Below are 18,804 nucleotides of genomic sequence, written 5' to 3'. Positions count from 1 at the left end.
TATTTCTCGTTCCAACCAGTGCTCCACAGTTACTGGTATATGTACTATAATGTCTGTGGAATAATGCATATAAAGTAGCCCAGTGGTAAAGCGCTCGCCTGATCTGCAGTCGCTCTGAGATCAATTCCCGTCAGTGGGCCCATTAGGCTATTTCTCGTCCCAGCCAGTGCACCATGGCTGGTATATCAAAGACCGTGGTATGTGCTATCATGTCTGTGGGATGATGCATATAAAAGATCCCTTGCTACTAATGAAAAAATGTAGTGGGTTTCCTCTCTAAGACTATATGTCAGTATTGCAAAATGTTTGACATCCAATAGCCGATGACAAACCTTTCAATGTGCTCTAGTGGTGTCATTAACAAAACAAACTTAATGCATATAGAAGATTGCTTGCTGATAATAAATGGAAAAGATTAGCCCATGGAGTGGCAGCAGTGGGTTTCCTCTCTTATTATCTGTCGTCTTTCACCATAACTCCGACACCATGTAACTATAATTACGCTATACTGAGTGCGTTGTTAAATAAAAATCTTCTTTCTTTCTTTTTATACAACAGTCTCTGATGGATCCGTATGTAAACATTTTGTTTCAGGAGCGTATCTTTCTTATCAGTTCATATACGATCATCAAACCATGCATGCAAGTATAACTTGGGCTGGCGGTATGTCATGTATCATAACTACATGTAGGTCACCACATCCTACTTCTCACACATTTATTACACATTAGAGTAAATCCTTGTCCGAGCCTTATCTTCTTCATCAATTCATACAGGATCATCATTTTTATGACTTAAAACTGAGCTGAAATAAACCTAACCAAATACATGCAACTAGTTTTAAAATGTTCTGAGGTGTTCTTTAACAAAATATTTTTCTTAATTTAATCTAATTACATGTAGATCATTGTAAAATGTGATATGTCTGTTAATAAATTGACGTGTGATTTTTTGCAGCCAGTAGATGATTCTCTGTTGAAGAAGAAAGGTTCACCACAAAAGGTGATGTGAAATATTTTAAAATTCTAGTTACACCTGTCATTCATCAACCTGCCTCTTTGTCTAGTCATCAGTCTGTCGCTTTGTTCATCAATCTGCCTCTGCTATTTATCAATCTGTCTCTTTGTCTATTTATCAGTATGTATCTTTGTTAATCAGTCTGTCTCTGTTCATCAGTGTATCTTTGTCTGCTCATCAATCTGTCTCTTTATTCATTAATTTGTCTTTGTTTATCAAATGTCTCTGTGTTCATCAATCTGTCTCTTTGTTCATGTCCGTCTCTTTGTTCATCAGTCTGTCTTGTCTGTTCATCAATCTGTCGTTTTGTTCATGTCCATCTCTTTGTTCATCAATCTGTCTCTGTCTGTTCATCAGCCTGTCTCTTTGTTCATCAGTCTGTCTCTTTGTTCATGTCCGTCTCTTTGTTCATCAGTCTGTCTCTGTCTGTTCATCAATCTCTCTCTTTGTTCATCAATCCGTCTTTTTGTTCATCAATCTGTCTGTTTATTAATTAGTCTGTCTCTGCTGATCAATTTGTGTCTGTCTATTTATAAGTCTGTCTCTCGGTCTATTTATTAGTCCTGTGTCTTTGTTAATCAGGCTTGTCTCTTTGTTCAACAATCTTTCCATCAATTTGCCATCCATTCAGTTTATTAATCTGTTCATCATCTTCTACCGTACATGTATGATCTTCCATATGTTAGCAAGTTCATTCCTCTGATCATCAATGTCCAATTGTCAGGTCATCTGTGTATCCATTAATTAATAACTATTGTCATATTCCCAGGGTTGTATCAATGTTGCAAGAAGTAAATGTATATGTTAAGTTTTGTTTTGAAATTTAAAGATTATATCTTGAATTACAGACACATTGAAAAAAAGAAGAAAAAAAGTACAATTTCATTTACTAGTGAAAAAACATAATAGTATTTGAAAAATATTTTCTATTATTATACGACTGACAGTAGTTTTCTGATCTTTGTTTTAGAAAGGGAAGCTGAAGCCCAAAGGTCCACCTGCAAAAGATGACGATGATCTATCAGTTTCCAACATGGATAAGTAAGAAATACTGTATATCGCCTTGTATTAGCTGACTTTTCAAGCCTCTAAATACCATCATGAGAAGGGCGTCGGCCAATACACAGAGTCAACAAAAAACGTTTCTAACAAAATACAACAAAATATTGGCGTGTATGAAAATATGATACTAATGAAAACTCTTTGATCATTCTAGGCTTTAAGTCCTTACCGTTGCATTATTTAACCTGTATTTTAAACAGCCTCTATTAAGTCTCATACCAGTGTCTATTTGTTTGTTTGATACACACAGTAAAAATTATATTTTTATTTGAGCAATGAAATTTATTTTATTTTTATCGTGTCAACAATTTACTGCAAAAGCCACCAAACGTAGTATCAGTATTTGGTGCCAAATGTGTCATGTGATCGAAATGTCACGTGATCGAAATGTCACGTGATCGAAATGTCATGTGATCGGAATGGTCATTAAGTCTTTTTATGAATGCTGATATTTTGTCCTCAGTTTTACTTACTGTCATTGTTGATTCTACAATTCCTAATAAATTATTAGAAACTATGTTTTATTAGAGATATCATCGCTTACAAAAAGAACGTAAGAGGTACATCTAGTGTTTATCATTGCAATTATCTATCAGGGTGTTAAATAATATTTACACCACTGTATAAAAGTGAAACTACATTTGTCACTGTCAGCTAGCGATGTCCATGAGATTGATTCAAGAGAAAAAGATAGAAATTAAAGAACAGAACAATGTTATCCAGCATTAGGGAATTTTTAAATAAACCTTTTATTCTTTTTTAGCTGTCTTAAAATCTTTATTAAGATAGTTTTTGTACATGGTACTTTGATCAGCACCAAAACAAATTTCTGCAATTGACTGTTGCACAAGACCGACATTATCTCGATCGGATATATGTATATTTTTGCCCATTTCAACTACATAAAACTGAGTCAGCTTGTGCATCATACCAACCTTTTTGTACCAGATATTGAGGGGCAAACTAAGGGGTCAACTTATCCGCAGTCAGCTAATACACAGGGATATACAGTGCTTACATGTAGATAATATAATGAAACCTATTTATGGCAGTTGCCCAAGTGAATATCGACTTTAAGCATTTTTATTTCTAATGCTAAATTGCTCATAAACTGATACTTTGGAGAAACAGGCCTTTAATTATTGATTTCTTTACATCGGTAGAACTTTGATATTTTAATGTTTTATTTATTACAGATTAATTGTGGTGTCTATATATTAGGTGAAAACAACCAAAGTTAAACTACTTCTGAAATCTGTATATTCTGCTTACAGAGAAACGGCAATAGTGTCATTGTACGATCATAACAGTTATTGTGTATTGTTTCAGGATCTGTATATTCTGTGGAGAGAGAAACAACGATTTTAATGATGAAGGTCTTGATCTTCACTACTGGAAAAGCTGCCCGGTTCTAAAGAGATGTGCTAATTGTAAAGAGGTGGGTCATTATGTATACTTCATCTACACGATACGTATTACAAAAACATTCATTTCATGGTACAGGTTGAACCATATTTATTATCAAAAACATTTATTTTCATGGTAAAAAATCTACTATTTTTGTTAGGAAACCTTTTATTTTAAAGATTAAACCATATTTATTATCAAAAACATTCAATTTGATGGCAAAGATTAGACCATTTTTATCTAAAACATTGATTGTAAAGATTAAACCATACATATTATCAAAAACATAATTTATTTGTACAGATTGTATTAATCTGTGTATATTTAGTTGTACAGATTGTATTAATCTCTGTATATTTCATTGTACAGATTGTATTAATCTGTATATTTAGTTGTACAGATTATATTAATCTGTATATTCTGTTGTACAGATGGTATTAATCTGTATATTTTGTTGTACAGATTGTAATCTGACAGTATATGTTTTGTTCTGCAGGTTGTAGAGATTGCTAGTCTCACAGATCATCTACTAAAGGAGTGTGAATCTAAAAACAACTTCTCTAAATGTCCTCGGTGCTCGGAGGCTATAGTGAAAGCGGTTTACGATCAACACGTAGCCGAGAAAACCTGTAACCGTGAGTGGAATAATATCTATACACTGTTAGCAGTGAAATATCTTTATACTATTAGCAGTGAAATATCTTTATACTGTTAGCAGTCAAATATATTTATACTGTTGGTGAAATATTTATACTGTTAGCAATGAAATATCTTCATCTTTATACTGTTAGCAGTGAAATATATTTATACTTTTAGTGAAATATCCATACTGTTAGCAGTGAAATATCTTTATACTGTAGGCAGTTAAATATATTTATACTGTAGGCAGTGAAATATCCATACTGTTAGCAGTGAAACATTTATACTGTTGGTGAAATATCTTCATATTGTTTGTAGTGAAGTATCTTCATACTGTTAGCAGTGAAATATCTTCATACTGTTAGCAGTGAAATATCTTTATACTGTTAGTCAAATATGTTCATCTTCATATTGTTAGCAGTGAAATATGTTCTGGTTTTGTTTGTTTTTTTTGTTTGTTTTTTTTAAATAGTTTATTGCCCCAGAAATAAATTATGGTAGTGTCAGGGTTTCTTCATACTGTTAGCAGGGTTTTTTTTTATGATGTACTAATTTTTATTTTTTTTAAACCCACGCTCAGGTAACAATGTATATTTATCTTCTAGCCAACCAAGCGAATGTGAACCACTGTCCCCTGTGTCACGAGAACATCCCTGTTGGGGAGGACAGCTGGAAGAATCACCTGATGGGGCCGAGAGGCTGCAGTAACAACCCCCGCCGGCTACTCGCACTGAATAAACCTGCAGGTACGAGCATCTTTATGTCTTACGGTGAACCCGCGCCACTTGCTCACCTTGACCTTCTAACTACTGCAGGTGAGATAGAGATATCTCGCCTGATGTCGTGCCAGTCGACATCCTGTACACTGTATACAGTGCATTCCCCAATTCATATTTCCCGCCATTTTGCACATGACACTCGCCGGAAACGTTTTTTCTTAACAGGAAACAGTTTATTTTACAGCATTGTAGCTTTTATTTGTTGTTTTTCAGTGGAAAATACATTGGAATTTTGAGTTCAAAAAGTGGTTTTTGGCAAGTATTTTCACTTGACAACAATGGCGGCACGTCATAGTCTAGAATGGATCCTTGTAGGTGGGCCCATTGGACTATTTCTCATTTCAGCCAGTGGCCCACAGTTGAGTAACAGTGTGGTATGTGTTGTCCTGTCTGGGATGGTGCATATAAAAGATCCCTTGCTGCTATCATGAAAAAGAATATCCCATGACATGGTGAGAGTGGGTTTTCTCTCATTATCTGTGTGGTCCTCATCCATCCATATATCCAACACTATATGGCAGTTTTATTTTTTTTAATTTAATGTAATTAATTTATTCAATTTTTAGTATGCACTGAAATGAACATCTGAGATTCCAGCTGTGAACGACACTCAATACTTTATGACAGATGAGCCAGTTAATTCTGTGGATCTCATATTTGCATTTTTTTTCCTTTGTTCGAGTTGATTTCATGTCTTTTGTAGTGTTCCGCCATGTTTTTTGAAACACAAATTTCAATTTCTCTTTATTTTATAATAATTTCAGGAAAACCTTTCGCTCCAGCTGGAAAGGGAAAGACAACCACTCGTCTGAAAGCCGCGAAGAGATAACTCTGCTCAACCTCCTCAGTCTGTGTAGATCATTTGCCGGCAGTTTTATCTGCAGGAATGTTATATCGACTAGCTGCTAGATTCTAGACAAAAGTATGACAGTTCACATAGTATGTTTTTGACACAAGATAGTAACTGAGTAAACAATGTGCTGGGGTGATGTTACATTCCTTTCATCTTGACTAGCTTCTAGATGCAGTGTCACAGATAATGTGCTTTCAGCACTATTCGGCACTTAATATCTACTGATTAAACAATGTGCTGGGGTGTTGTTACATTCCATTCTTCTGGGCTATGTTCTAGATTGAGTTTCAGTTGCCGTGTATCCAGCATCCAATATCATTCACAGATTAAGCAATGTGCTGGGGTGTTGTTACATTCCTTTCTTCTAGTGTCTCAGTTACTCTGTATCCAGCACCAAAAAATCCACTGATTAAACAATGTGCTGGGGTGTTAATATTCCTGTCATCTCGACTAGCGTCTAGACAAGAGTACCATAAATCATGTGTATCTAGCACTCTGCCTAGAATAATGTTTTGGGAGCGTTGTTACCTTCCCTTCGTTTGGAAAAGTGTCACAGATGCTAAATACCCAGTGTACTGGGATATCGTTATATTTACAAATCAATGTACTCTAGTGGTGTCATTAAACAAAACAAACTTTGTTGTATTCCTTTCAATTAGATTAGCGTCTTGTCTGTGTCACAGATGCTAAATCCCCAGCATTCACTGACTTAACAATATTTTTTTAAATATTGTTATTAAAAATATGCTGGGGTGACTAGAACCTAAGAAGTGCAGATCAGACATCCATTTCTGGATGGAGATATTAGATTTTGTTTTGATAGGGGTTTTTTTGGAAGGGGGTACAGGTATTGTTCCTGTGTTAAACATACTTGTTAGCATATCAAACCAGATTTGTCCCCTAAATTACAACCATATGACTTGGTATGCTAAAATGTGATCAGGGATTGAAATTATCTGTCGCCTGGTCACCAATGGGGACCATATTTTTAATAAGTGTCCTAGAAAAATATTGCGTTGATCTCATAGGGGTCGTATCTGTATGATAACCATGACTCATTCTAGGAGTCCGTTTGGCCCTTGAACCTCTGTAAATTATTTCAGCCCTTGTGGTAATTGGTGTATCAGATGATGTGTTGACAGATGATGTGTTGACAGATGATGTGTTGACAGATGTTAAGTGATGCAGCACAATTCATCATTACCATTACTTTTCTGTACATTATGTTGGTTTTATGTGTTGCTGATAGTCATTTCTATTTTTGTAAATCATCAGCGACTATTGTGGATAAATTATGTAAGAGAAGGTTTATTTATTCATCAGGGTTTGTATGTCTAAATAACACGTTGAAAAAGCTGGCAAGGAATTTGTTATTGATTACTAAAGGTCTAACTTAAGGAAGATCAGGTCACTGGCTATTGAGAGTTCTGTGTAGCTATTTGCCAGTAAGGAAATGATGTTGGACGCTATTGTAATGTAACCATTCTTTACAAGAAGTACTTTAGTAGTTGGGTTTTTTCAACAAATGTTTTTTTAATTGAAAACCCTGGCTCATGTCGAATCCAGGTGGAGGAGATTTGAAACATAAAAGGTATTCTAATTGTAACCTCGGGATGGTTGTCCAAAAATAAAACAACACCTGGTGGATTCACATTGTCACAAGTTGTTTATTTATTCCATTCCATCAAACCTAAAAACAAGAATAGATCATCATAAAAAATAGGGAAAAATACTGAAGTTATCTCAAGCGATAACTTCTTAAGCGATAACTGCCGACATGATTAAATATAGGTGGTATAAGCAAATACATGTATACATTATTATATTTATAATGTTACTCACCAGCAACATCTCAAAGTGGTTTTCACCAACCTCGAAAACACAGCCTGTAGCTAAGTTGACCATATACAAAAGATGTCTTCCTCTCTCTAAGATCTTGGGAAGTGCAAGGAGCAGGAAAAGCATGCATGACCCCAGTCAGTCAGGTGGTTACTGTCAGGTCATGTCATGTCATACTTGTATGTCAACTTAGAGTTAACCAAACTATAATAATATGACTACTTTGGATTATCAATAAGACTAATTAAGTTAATAAATTAAGGGGTTTCTGTAAACAATTGTTACGTTAATAATATGATTTACTGAACACAATTTATATGTTTAGTTCGATAATAACTTTTATCCTGAATAATTAAACTGAAAATATACAATTAGTTAAACTGCTAGATAAACACCTGGTTACATAATGTTATCTGAGTGTAAAAGTTATATTTATTTAGGCAGTTCGAATTGAATGTTTGAAAGACGAATAACCAACCCATTGTCATGCACTGAATTAATTTCCTAATGACCTGATAACACATAGCAACACCAACGTTATCATGCTAGTAACGGAGGTGTTATCAGGCAGTGATGTGATAACACTTTGAATTATCAGATAGGTTTTATTGGATAACAGAAAGGGTGGTTGAGTGTTTTAGTTCATATCAGGATATGTACTGATTGCTACCTGCTTTTATCATTGAATTTCTACAGGTTACAGATGATAGAAAATGTATGTTACAAGTCTAAAGCCAGACACACACCTCTCTGATTCCATCGTACTTTCAATGTTATACGATGAAATCGGACTAAACGGCTGATATCACAATAATGTAAGATACTTTACAATCTCATTTTCATCAGGGTAGAGGTTGTTGTTCGATGGAATTGGGGGGGTGGGGGGGGGGGTGGGTGGCGGAGTCAGGCATGTCCAACTTTTCCACCGACAAATTCTCACCTGTCTCATAATAAAATCAGTGTTGTGGAGATATGAGATACCGGGAACGACATTTGTCTGGCCAACTTTGCAGACCTGTGATGCTTTTAATCCAGGAAAATTAATTTAAAAATAATTTTATGAGGAGAAACCAAAATGTTGGCTGAAAATGAGGTTTGTGTGCAAATATCGCAGACATATGAGCACTCTCGGCAGAAACGAGAACTAACTCAGATGGCTTCTGATTTATCGGCATCAACACCGAACATTTATCGTACAACGGAATTACAGAGGTGTGTGCCTGGCCCTAAAGAGTGCTTTTTGGTAAAACAAAAATGTCCAGGCCTAGAATTTGGAAAATTAGAGGACAAGACTATTTGACTTAAACCAATCCTATTCCAGTATGATGGCCAGTTGGTAACTTGCAAAATAATATTCAGGGCAATGTGGTAATTTGCCGCATTTTCGCCATTAAATTTGAGCCCTGAATGTATATATTTAAAACAAAATAATGTGAAATTAATATCTGGACTGTCGGGTAGATTTTGCCGAGTTTACAGTTTGGGGAAGAATATTTTTGAAAATCAAAATAACAACATAAACCGTGCCTTTTGAGTGTTGTGATTTCAGTGAAACAGATTGTTGTTTTTGTTTATTCATATTTGTTTTCCATTGTTAATCATGTCCTAAGATCAATGAATGTATATGTATGTTCAGCTGGTGCGACTTGTAATGGTTTTCTTGTACGATTACTTGTAGGAATCAGGATGATTCTTGTCTCACCGTGATGAACTCCAAATGTGAGATACAGATATTACTTATAAATATTACTTTTCCCGACGACTGACAGTGTAAGGTTGTGTGTTTTGTGTTTCGTTCCAACATTAAATTTGAGTATTTGATGTCCATTTCTCACAAACTGTGAGTCCTTGATCAATGAAACGTGGATCATAGTTTCCTACTATTCATTTAAATGCTTGTTAAGAAACATTTAAACAAGTAATATTTTAGTGATTTATTTATGTTTTTAAATTAATTTTTTTATTGGTTTTGGGGTTTGTTTTTTAAAGAACTAAATTAGGAATTTATCCAGGCATTCTGTGGTACCAAACTTGTGGGCTCTTCAAAAACAAGTGGCACTGAAAATCCAAAATTTGATGTGTAAATATTTTTGTTATTACCGGGGGTATGTCTCTTCTGATAAATTAATTTAACAATGGTACATTGCATCATCATTCAGTTCCCTTAAAAACGAAATCTGAATTATGGTTAAATTGCACAAATTTTCCCAGTCTTATCAGACATGAGACTTGGCAAAAAAATCCTGCATAAGCCCCTGTAACTTAAACGGTTAAACCGTAATGTGACATCACAAATTATCTCTTTTAGACAACGAATGAGGACATTTAATTCTGCTGAAGTTTTGTTTATTATTTTTATTTCCATCCCCAGCTTGTAAAGTGTACAAGTTAACTGAATTTATACTAGTCTGTTATATGTATAATGCTATGAATTGTCATTTAAAGTTGCACCTTTACATTTTATATGACTTGTGAAATGGAGCTGTGTTTATTTACCTTTCACTAGTGTAATACGGTATTCACATGTATAGACGTGTACTTTATTTGTTGAGTGCGGTTGTCGCATATGTATATCTACATGTAGTTTTCTTTTAACATACAATGCTTCTTTAACTTATTAAATCTTATATTTCTTGTGAAATAACTTTAGGCTAATTTCACAAAACAACGTAAGTCTAGTTTTGCTCGTAAATGTAAATCGACAGCTAAACCACAGTTCAAGTTACTACTAATAGTACAACTATTATAATTATAGTTTGATGAACACATATTTAATTTTCTTTTGTTACTGGTATTAAAGTAAACCATCTTCTGTAATGATGTATTTTTTTGTATGAAATGGATGCCAGACACAATCATGTAAATATCTAACCAGTATAACTGCTCATCGCAGACATAAACTTACAATGTTTTGTGAAAATTGGTTCCAGGCCTGTACAAAATGAAAGAACAATTTATTTATTTTTCGTGTGGTATGTGCGCAAGACGAGCTTTGTGTAACAAATCTTTTTTCATTTTTGCATTTAATTCAGGATATCATTTAATTATGTGGTTGTAACAGATCTTGCAAAATGAGATGGGTTACTTGTAGTTATTTTTTAATTTTTTTAAGCATAACCCTTAAACGGTCTGTGTAAATTTTTACCTTTAAATGGTTTGCATAAACGTTAACTCTCCAAGACTTGGACACTACGATATTGTAAAAATATTGAGGGACTATAATATGTGTTGTGATTATGTCATAGCCTATGACAGTTTTATGATATCGTAGTGCTAAGATAGCTTAAAAACAATATGTGACCTGGAATATAGTCTATTAAAGGGGGACTATCTCGAGTTTTCGTCGATTGTTACAATGATGTAGACCAACAGACTTTTTAATGACTGTAATTACACATTAAATATATTTTTATAAATAAATATCAGTGGTTGAATATTAAATATGTTTTTGATTGTTCTAGTATTTGCATTAGGACAAACTTCATTTTATTTTCTAATATATATATTTTTTTCGTACATACAAAATTATTGTGATACCAAATTCAGTTTGGGCTACTTACAAACGTTAGGATGATCAGATACACATTGAATATACAGACACAGTTATTCTAAACAAGAAAATATATTTAATACGTCATACGTGTTACAGTTTGACGTCCAATAGCCGATGATAAGATAAAAAATCAATGTGCTCTAGTGGCGTTGTTAAATAAAACAAACTTTACTTTTGTTTTTACATGTTGTTACAAAATTTTATTTGTCAAAGACATCTTATAGTGCAGCAAAACTCCAGATAATCCCTTTAAATTTGCATTTTGCTTAACATTAGTTTGGTGTTAACGTCTATAGATCTGTATTTAACACAGCTAGTGTGGATTAACTTGATGTGTTTATCCATCTCGGTTCATTGTCTGTGATCAAACATCGGCCTAGTCACTGTCGCAAACAGGAAATTAGTGTCATAATGGAATAGAAATTAGGAAGACGGTATTTAATAATGTGGTTGTTTTTGTTTACTTTTTGTAATTAGAAGCAAATGTTTTGGTGAGTTATTTAAAAGTACATTTTTGTGATAAATTTACAGTATCTGTTATGTGTTATTATTACTGAATGTAATATGTTTGATGTCAGAAGTTTACTATAGGCTAACTTTCCATTAACGCGATTTTACGTGTGAGTTTGTTGATATAATCCACATGCACAGTACCTTTTCAATATTCGCGCTTGCACGAACAGGCATTCAGCGAGCCACAAAATCATTTATCAATGAGCAATTTTCCACATGCAAATTTACCGCATTACAATGTCATAATGCAAATTACTATCTATATGGTTCAACATAACCGAGTTAATAATAATCATACGAAGCACACATGTAATAACAAGTGTAATGACGTAATTTTGGAAAGCGACATCATAACATGACATCGCTTCTCCAGTCTTAGCTCAGAAATTTGACATCATTTTGTCATCTCCATCTTAGCTGTGGCTGAAACATTTTGAGTTGGGTCTTGTTATTCATAAAGAAAACAACAACAATAATAATAAGGATAATAAAGAAATTATTACACTCGCGTGTGAGTCATACTGATTTTACGAAACTTGTGTCAGGATTCGTGTATTACATTCGCTCTTGCTTGAGCAATACAAAAATCCTGACACTCGTTACGTAAAATCAGTACGACATACAAGCTCGTATAATAATGTCTATGTGTTTATTAGAGGCTTAAAAGTACTCATCGAGAGCATCAAATTTCACAGATATTGAAATGCACATTACCGCTCGCAGAATCACATTACTAGAAAACGGGCCTTACCCAGAATAGTACTGAACAGTCCCAAAAATGTTGTATCCACATGGTTAGCTGTGTTGTAAAATAATTTCACTGATGAAATGAAAACTTAAAAAAGTATTCTCACAAAAACCAAAGATTAAATAGTCTGAACATGAGATTTACTATTTTTGCTTCCACATTGTTATTAAAAACATTGTCACTGCTTTGTGCTTGCTTCCATTTGTAATGCACATTCTTCTTTTTAAAGTGCTTGTGAAAAAAAAAAACCCTAATTTTTGTCTCACCTTTTCGAAGTAAAAAAAGGCCAGATTATAAGTCTCCATCATATGAGGTTAAGTGGGATACAAAAAGTACATGTACACCTGGGGTGTTCGAAATTTTGACCCGGGACGACGCTTGTTGAGTCCCATGGTTGAAATTTTGACCCGGGACGACGCTTGTTGAGTCCCATGGTCGAAATTTTGACCCGGGACGACGCTTGTTGAGTCCCATGGTTGAAATTTTGACCCGGGACGACGCTTGTTGAGTCCCATGGTTGAAATTTTCACCACCGAGTGTGTACTTTTTCGGTCCCACATGACCACATATGATGGAGTCCTTTTTTTCTCTCATTCATTTGGTAAATAAACTATTACTTTATATGAACACACAAAGATGGCTGAACAAGTCACTTTTTTTATTTGACCATTTTATCATAAATAATCTACACTATCATATTTGCCATGTTTATTTTATGTGTTAAATAAAATTTAATACTACAAATTAACAAGATAGCTTTTATAATGAAGGTTTTAATAACAAAATATTAATTTTAAAATGCGTCTAATGACCACACATCAGCATCTCACATTAATATGACGTCATGTTAAACACAAGCGTGTTATATCCCATGTAGGATAGACATTTCTTACATAGCTATCTTTCATGGGATAGCTGTGTCCTATATAAACCCGAAGATGAGAGAAAAAGGTATGTTGTGCTTTTATGCTGTATGTTTTATAAACAAAGCCTTATTATGGCCACTTTCTCTTTGTTATTTTCAATGGTATTATCAATCTCTTTTATTGAAAAAAAAAGAAAAAGAAAACTTGTCCAGTTGAACCCTTAAAACCAGACCATCAATAACCCAGATTTCCTTCACAACCAGATGTGTTTTATGGTCCTTTTTTTATGGTCAGTAAAGAAGAGGACCTCTCTATCCCAGGTACCTCCTGAAACCAGACTTCTTACTTTGTCCTAAGGGTGTCCGGTTTACAGGGCTTTCATTGTACGATATTAAAATTTTGTCCGAATATTTTACTGGAAAGCAAAGAGCCATCGTAAACAAATCAAAGGCTGAATTTACAAAAGGTATGTGTTAATTTGTGACACTGTAAATCTTGAAATATTAGCTTTCTTAAAATTTAGTAAACTCCAAATAAGTGACATGTTAGCGACATAAAACTTTAGTGAGGTCATCATACCAAACACTGGGAGAAAGCGTAAGTTGTAATATCGGCTGAATATTATACTTTTGATCAATTTTGACGTTACGCAGTTTACAGACAAGTACAATTTAAAAGAAAATTGTAGCAGTGTGCATGCTGACTAATTGCATGTTATACGTGTATTGTTATTGTTCGGTTTAACCAGTAGCATGTAACCATTATTGTGTATGAAGTTAAATCATCGACAAAACAGCCGCACAAGTTTTTAGAATCTGTTTATTGTACATTGTATGTACATATACGTATCTTTATATTTAGCGTCATGATATATAAGAGTCCTGTATGGCTTCACTAAATTTGCTAAAGGTTTATGCTCACTAACATTTCATAATTTACAATATGTATTTTTCCTAAATGGCAGTGTATATTTAATAATTAAATTTTACTCTAATGCCAGTAATGTGACTAGGCATGTGTAGACAGATCTTTTTTGTCGAGGTTATAAGACTTGTACGCATCAAAAATAAAGTAATGTCGATCACCTTTTGTCGAGGTTTTAAGACTTGTTAAAAATAAAGTAGTGTCGATCACCTTTTGTAAATTTTGCCCTAAATGTGAATCTTGTACATGTGCATGTATATACTCAACAAAATTAATTCAGGATCAATACCTGTTTTCTGCATTTTTCTTTAAATATATTTTTAAAACCCCCCCAACTTCATCTGTTGTAAGATGTCAGCATTGTGGCATGTTCTTGAAACTAATGACCTATACAGCAATTTAGAGCAACCAAAATGACAAGTATTAATTGTGTTACAATCTAGTGCGTAACAAATCCCAGTCGAATGCACATTTCAGTTTTCACAAATGCGCAACAAAACAAAAAAAGTGAAAATTTGTGCGAGTATCACAGGTCACATATTAGTAAAACAATGTGTTGAAATCTTCTGTTATCAAAACTTTCCGGCCCTTAATTAATGTCTTTGAGTATATAATCCACAATTTAATATTAACATAGTTCATTATTATTTCACACATTACTAATATTATTCATTATTATTTATTATTTTTACAGTAATATCTTAACATTTTCCACTTGTGCCAAAATGTAATTTTACATGAAATGCTGTCATGTTGAATGCTATTTAACGACAGGTGGGTAAATTGTTTAATTATTATTTGAACATTTAATATACATACATGTATCTGTATATTATTGAAATGTATTGGTACATCTTTGTAGATTGTTTACTACATATTTACATATTTAGGTTATTGATGATTATGTCCATTCAGTATCAACAATAACCCATAATTGGCAGACCATTCGGCAGACTGATATATCTTACGATTGTCATTATAAACGTACAATAAAAATGTACAGTAGATCTGAGGTGTTTGTAGGGCTACTTTACCGTATATTAAATGTTAAATAAATGATGATTTTTCAGATATGTACAAACTCATTTGTGTAAAAATTAATGTTATGTATTCATATTATCTTTTATGTAATCAAACTCATTCAGTGCAAAACATGATCGCTTCATATTTAGGCCTATGGATAATAAATATATATTATGCATTTGGCTTTAGAAATCAAGAAATCAACTCACAAAGTTACTTGCAGATTTTCAGAACCAACAAATACATCCAAGATGTGAATAGTCAGTAACTAAGGCATTATTTACCGTATTACAAATTTTAGTCATTAATAGGGTACTTGTGACAACCCTATGTTTGATGTTGGTTTGGGGGGGGGGGGGGGGGGGGGATGTCTGCGCATGCAGTAACTTTCACCATAAGTGACTACAATCGATGATAGCTCCTGATTAATTCCCTGCATTACATACATTGTTATAAACATGTAAGAAAGTGTAGCAATCCATTGTATGGTTAGGTGTTGTTAACCATTTGTCTTCAACCAACTAAAACCATTACATACATCTTGACTCAAAAGTCAGTTGGTGACAACGTCCTGGTTATTAATTTGTCATAAGGAGCTGGGGAGGAGGTGGGGGGGGGGGGGGTGATTGAAACATATTTCAGACACCAAAATTATTCATACACACTGAGGTATCATTAAAGCCATTTCTTTATTGTAATTTGGTGATGAGACGGTCGGGTGGGCTTTCTGTTTTAGGGCATTTAGGGAGTTGGGTTGGGGTTTTTTGGTTGGCTTGGTGGCTTATTCCTTTTCTTGGTGAGTTATTCCTGTTCTTGGTGAGTTATTCCTTTTCTTGGTGGGTTATTCCTTTTCTTGGTGGCTTATTCCTTTTCTTGGTGGGTTATTCCTTTTCTTGGTGGCTTATTCCTTTTCTTGGTGGGTTATTCCTTTTCTTGGTGGCTTATTCCTTTTCTTGGTGGGTTATTCCTTTTCTTGGTGTTTTCTTGGTGGCTTATTCCTTTTCTTGGTGGCTTATTCCTTTTCTTGGTGGGTTATTCCTTTTCTTGGTGGCTTATTCCTTTTCTTGGTGGCTTATTCCTTTTCTTGGTGGCTTATTCCTTTTCTTGGTGGCTTATTCCTTTTCGTGACTTGCTTATTTTGGTTGGGTTTTTTTTCTTTTTTTTTCTTCTTGTTTCTTTCTTTGATTGGGTTTTTTTAAGTTTTGTTTTTCTGGGGTAGTGGTGGTAAGGTAATATTTCAGATTTGGTACTGCATGGTCTTAATAAACCAGATTAATTGTGCCTAAAGCTGTGATTCGTTTTGTGGCATTTTATTGGATTCATTCACTGCATTACACTACAGCTTATTGTCGTGTTTTGATGTTGCATATATCACTACATTCACGTATAACTATATTTAATACTTTTCTACCGTTTAACTGAAAAGACTATTTTTATATCGGATGTCACAACTTTGTGTTGGTGTTTCTCTCAGGTTTTTCTAACTTTGCTTCAGGTACTTGTGAGGTGTCGTTGAAATACATCCTTTTATTTCAGGTAATTGTACTGTCTTGTAATTTATCAAAATACAATTTTAAACAGTATAAGTTTATCTTTGTGGTGGATACAGGGCAAGCTCTGGCACTCGCACTTGCTAATTACAGTTTTAAACAGTATAAGTTTATCTTTGTGGTGGATACAGGGCAAGCTCTGGCACTCGCACTTGCTAATTACAATTTTAAACAGTATAAGTTTATCTTTGTGGTGGATACAGGGCAAGCTCTGGCACTCGCACTTGCTAATTACAGTTTTAAACAGTATAAGTTTATCTTTGTGGTGGATACAGGGCAAGCTCTGGCACTCGCACTTGCTAATTACAGTTTTAAACAGTATAAGTTTATCTTTGTGGTGGATACAGGGCAAGCTCTGGCACTCGCACTTGCTAATTACAGTTTTAAACAGTATAAGTTTATCTTTGTGGTGGATACAGGGCAAGCTCTGGCACTCACACTTGCTAATTACAAATTTCATAAACAATTGGGGAATTTTATTTTAATTTGGCAAAATAATTGCATGAAATAATTGATATTTTGTTTGAAAATAACTGGATTTCTGCAGTTTTTGGAGTTTGCTAGATAATTTGGCAAAGTTTTTTGTTGACCCAGAGCTATCCCTGGGTGGATGCGATATATTGGTGTTAAATTACTGGTATACATACATGTACAAACCATTTTGATGGGGATGGTGGGTGTAGTTTAAACAATTATGAAAAAGCCCATTTTCTGTATGTTTATGTCTTTTTAAACGTAAAATTTTCTTTTAATTATGGAAAATATCAATTCATTCATATTCTTACCTTTAATACCCGATAGGTAGTGATCTATTTTTTGTTCTTAAATGTTGGTAAACATTCAGTCTTTCCTTCATTTATTGTAATGTTTTGTGGTCAAGATGATCACCTGGTTTCAAGCTTTAAAGTAACAATATTCTGAAACATTCCGGAGTTGTGTTGGCTTTTTGTTCTGGTTTTCGTTCACATATTTTTCATATACAATTAGGTTTATTTTTTTTTATTTTTTTATTTTTTTATATGATTATTATTTAAAACATTTTTTTTTTTTTTTTTTTAATGATTATTATTATTATCATGATGAGAGGGGTTCTCTAAACAAAATGTATTATTATAAATATCAGTTTAAAATTACAATCGAATTCATTCAAATTTATCTAATATATTTTTTTATTTTGTACATTTGACTGAATGTTTTTCAGTTATCTCTTTTCTTTTTTAATTTTATTAGATTTTTTTTTTTAATCTTGTACTCGTAAACTGTACCAATACACAGCAATACAGTCGGACCTGTTTAAACACTCGTTACTGGAGTAACAGCAAATACTGAATTACAAAAGAAATTCAGATATTTATATAGCTTTATTTCATTTTGAATCCTATTAATTCTGCATCTTTTTAAAATTAGGGTGGGACGTATCCTGTTGGTGGGCCCATTGGGCTGTTTATTGTTCCAGCCAGTGCACCACGGCTGGTATATCAAAGGCTGTGGTATGTACTAGCCTGTCTGTGGGATGGTGCATATAAAAGATCCCTTGCTGCTAATCGAAAAGAGTAGCTCATGAAGTGGCGACAGCTGGTTTCCTCTCTCAATATCTGTGGTCTATAACCATATGTTTGACACCATATAACCGTAAATAAAATGTGTTGAGTGCGTCGTTAAAAAACCCCATTTCTTTCTTTCTATTAAAATTATTAGTATCTTGCGAACTTTTTAGGCTGATTTACCAATTTAATTTAATCATTAAAAACCCAATACAGTGAAAACTCTGTTAAGCAGGTACCAAAGGGAGTATTAAAAAGTGGCCTTTTAACACGGGTACATTAGCTGCTTACTGGAAATACACGTCTGTTTATACCAACTACCAGTAAATAATTTTGGAGAATTAAAAATGGGGTCTCTTAACACAGGTTGGGGTGGGACGTAACCCAGTGGCAAAGCTATGCTCGCTTGATGCGAGGTCAGTTTTGGATCGATCTCCGTCGGTGGGCCACATGGGCAATTTCTCGTTTCAGCCAGTGCACCATGATT

General features: G+C 34.0%; 1 protein-coding gene across 1 annotated transcript in view; it reads left to right on the top strand.

The window, feature by feature from the left end:
* The window catches only part of LOC121389844 (centrosomal protein of 104 kDa-like), a 53,401-nt gene extending 47,668 nt beyond the window's left edge, over positions 1 to 5,733 (top strand). The window contains exons 28-33 of the mRNA XM_041521492.1: positions 958 to 1,002; positions 1,988 to 2,058; positions 3,409 to 3,517; positions 3,983 to 4,121; positions 4,731 to 5,054; positions 5,669 to 5,733. Of these exons, the coding sequence (XP_041377426.1) occupies positions 958 to 1,002; positions 1,988 to 2,058; positions 3,409 to 3,517; positions 3,983 to 4,121; positions 4,731 to 5,054; positions 5,669 to 5,733 (753 nt within the window). The remainder of the gene's footprint in view (positions 1 to 957; positions 1,003 to 1,987; positions 2,059 to 3,408; positions 3,518 to 3,982; positions 4,122 to 4,730; positions 5,055 to 5,668) is intronic.
* Positions 5,734 to 18,804: the final 13,071 nt, after the last annotated feature.

This window comes from Gigantopelta aegis, chromosome 15 (genome assembly GCF_016097555.1).
Source record: "Gigantopelta aegis isolate Gae_Host chromosome 15, Gae_host_genome, whole genome shotgun sequence".
Classification (NCBI taxonomy): Eukaryota; Metazoa; Mollusca; class Gastropoda; order Neomphalida; family Peltospiridae; genus Gigantopelta; species Gigantopelta aegis.
Note: the sequence above shows the minus strand (reverse complement) of the source record. Positions and strands in the feature narration are given on the sequence as shown.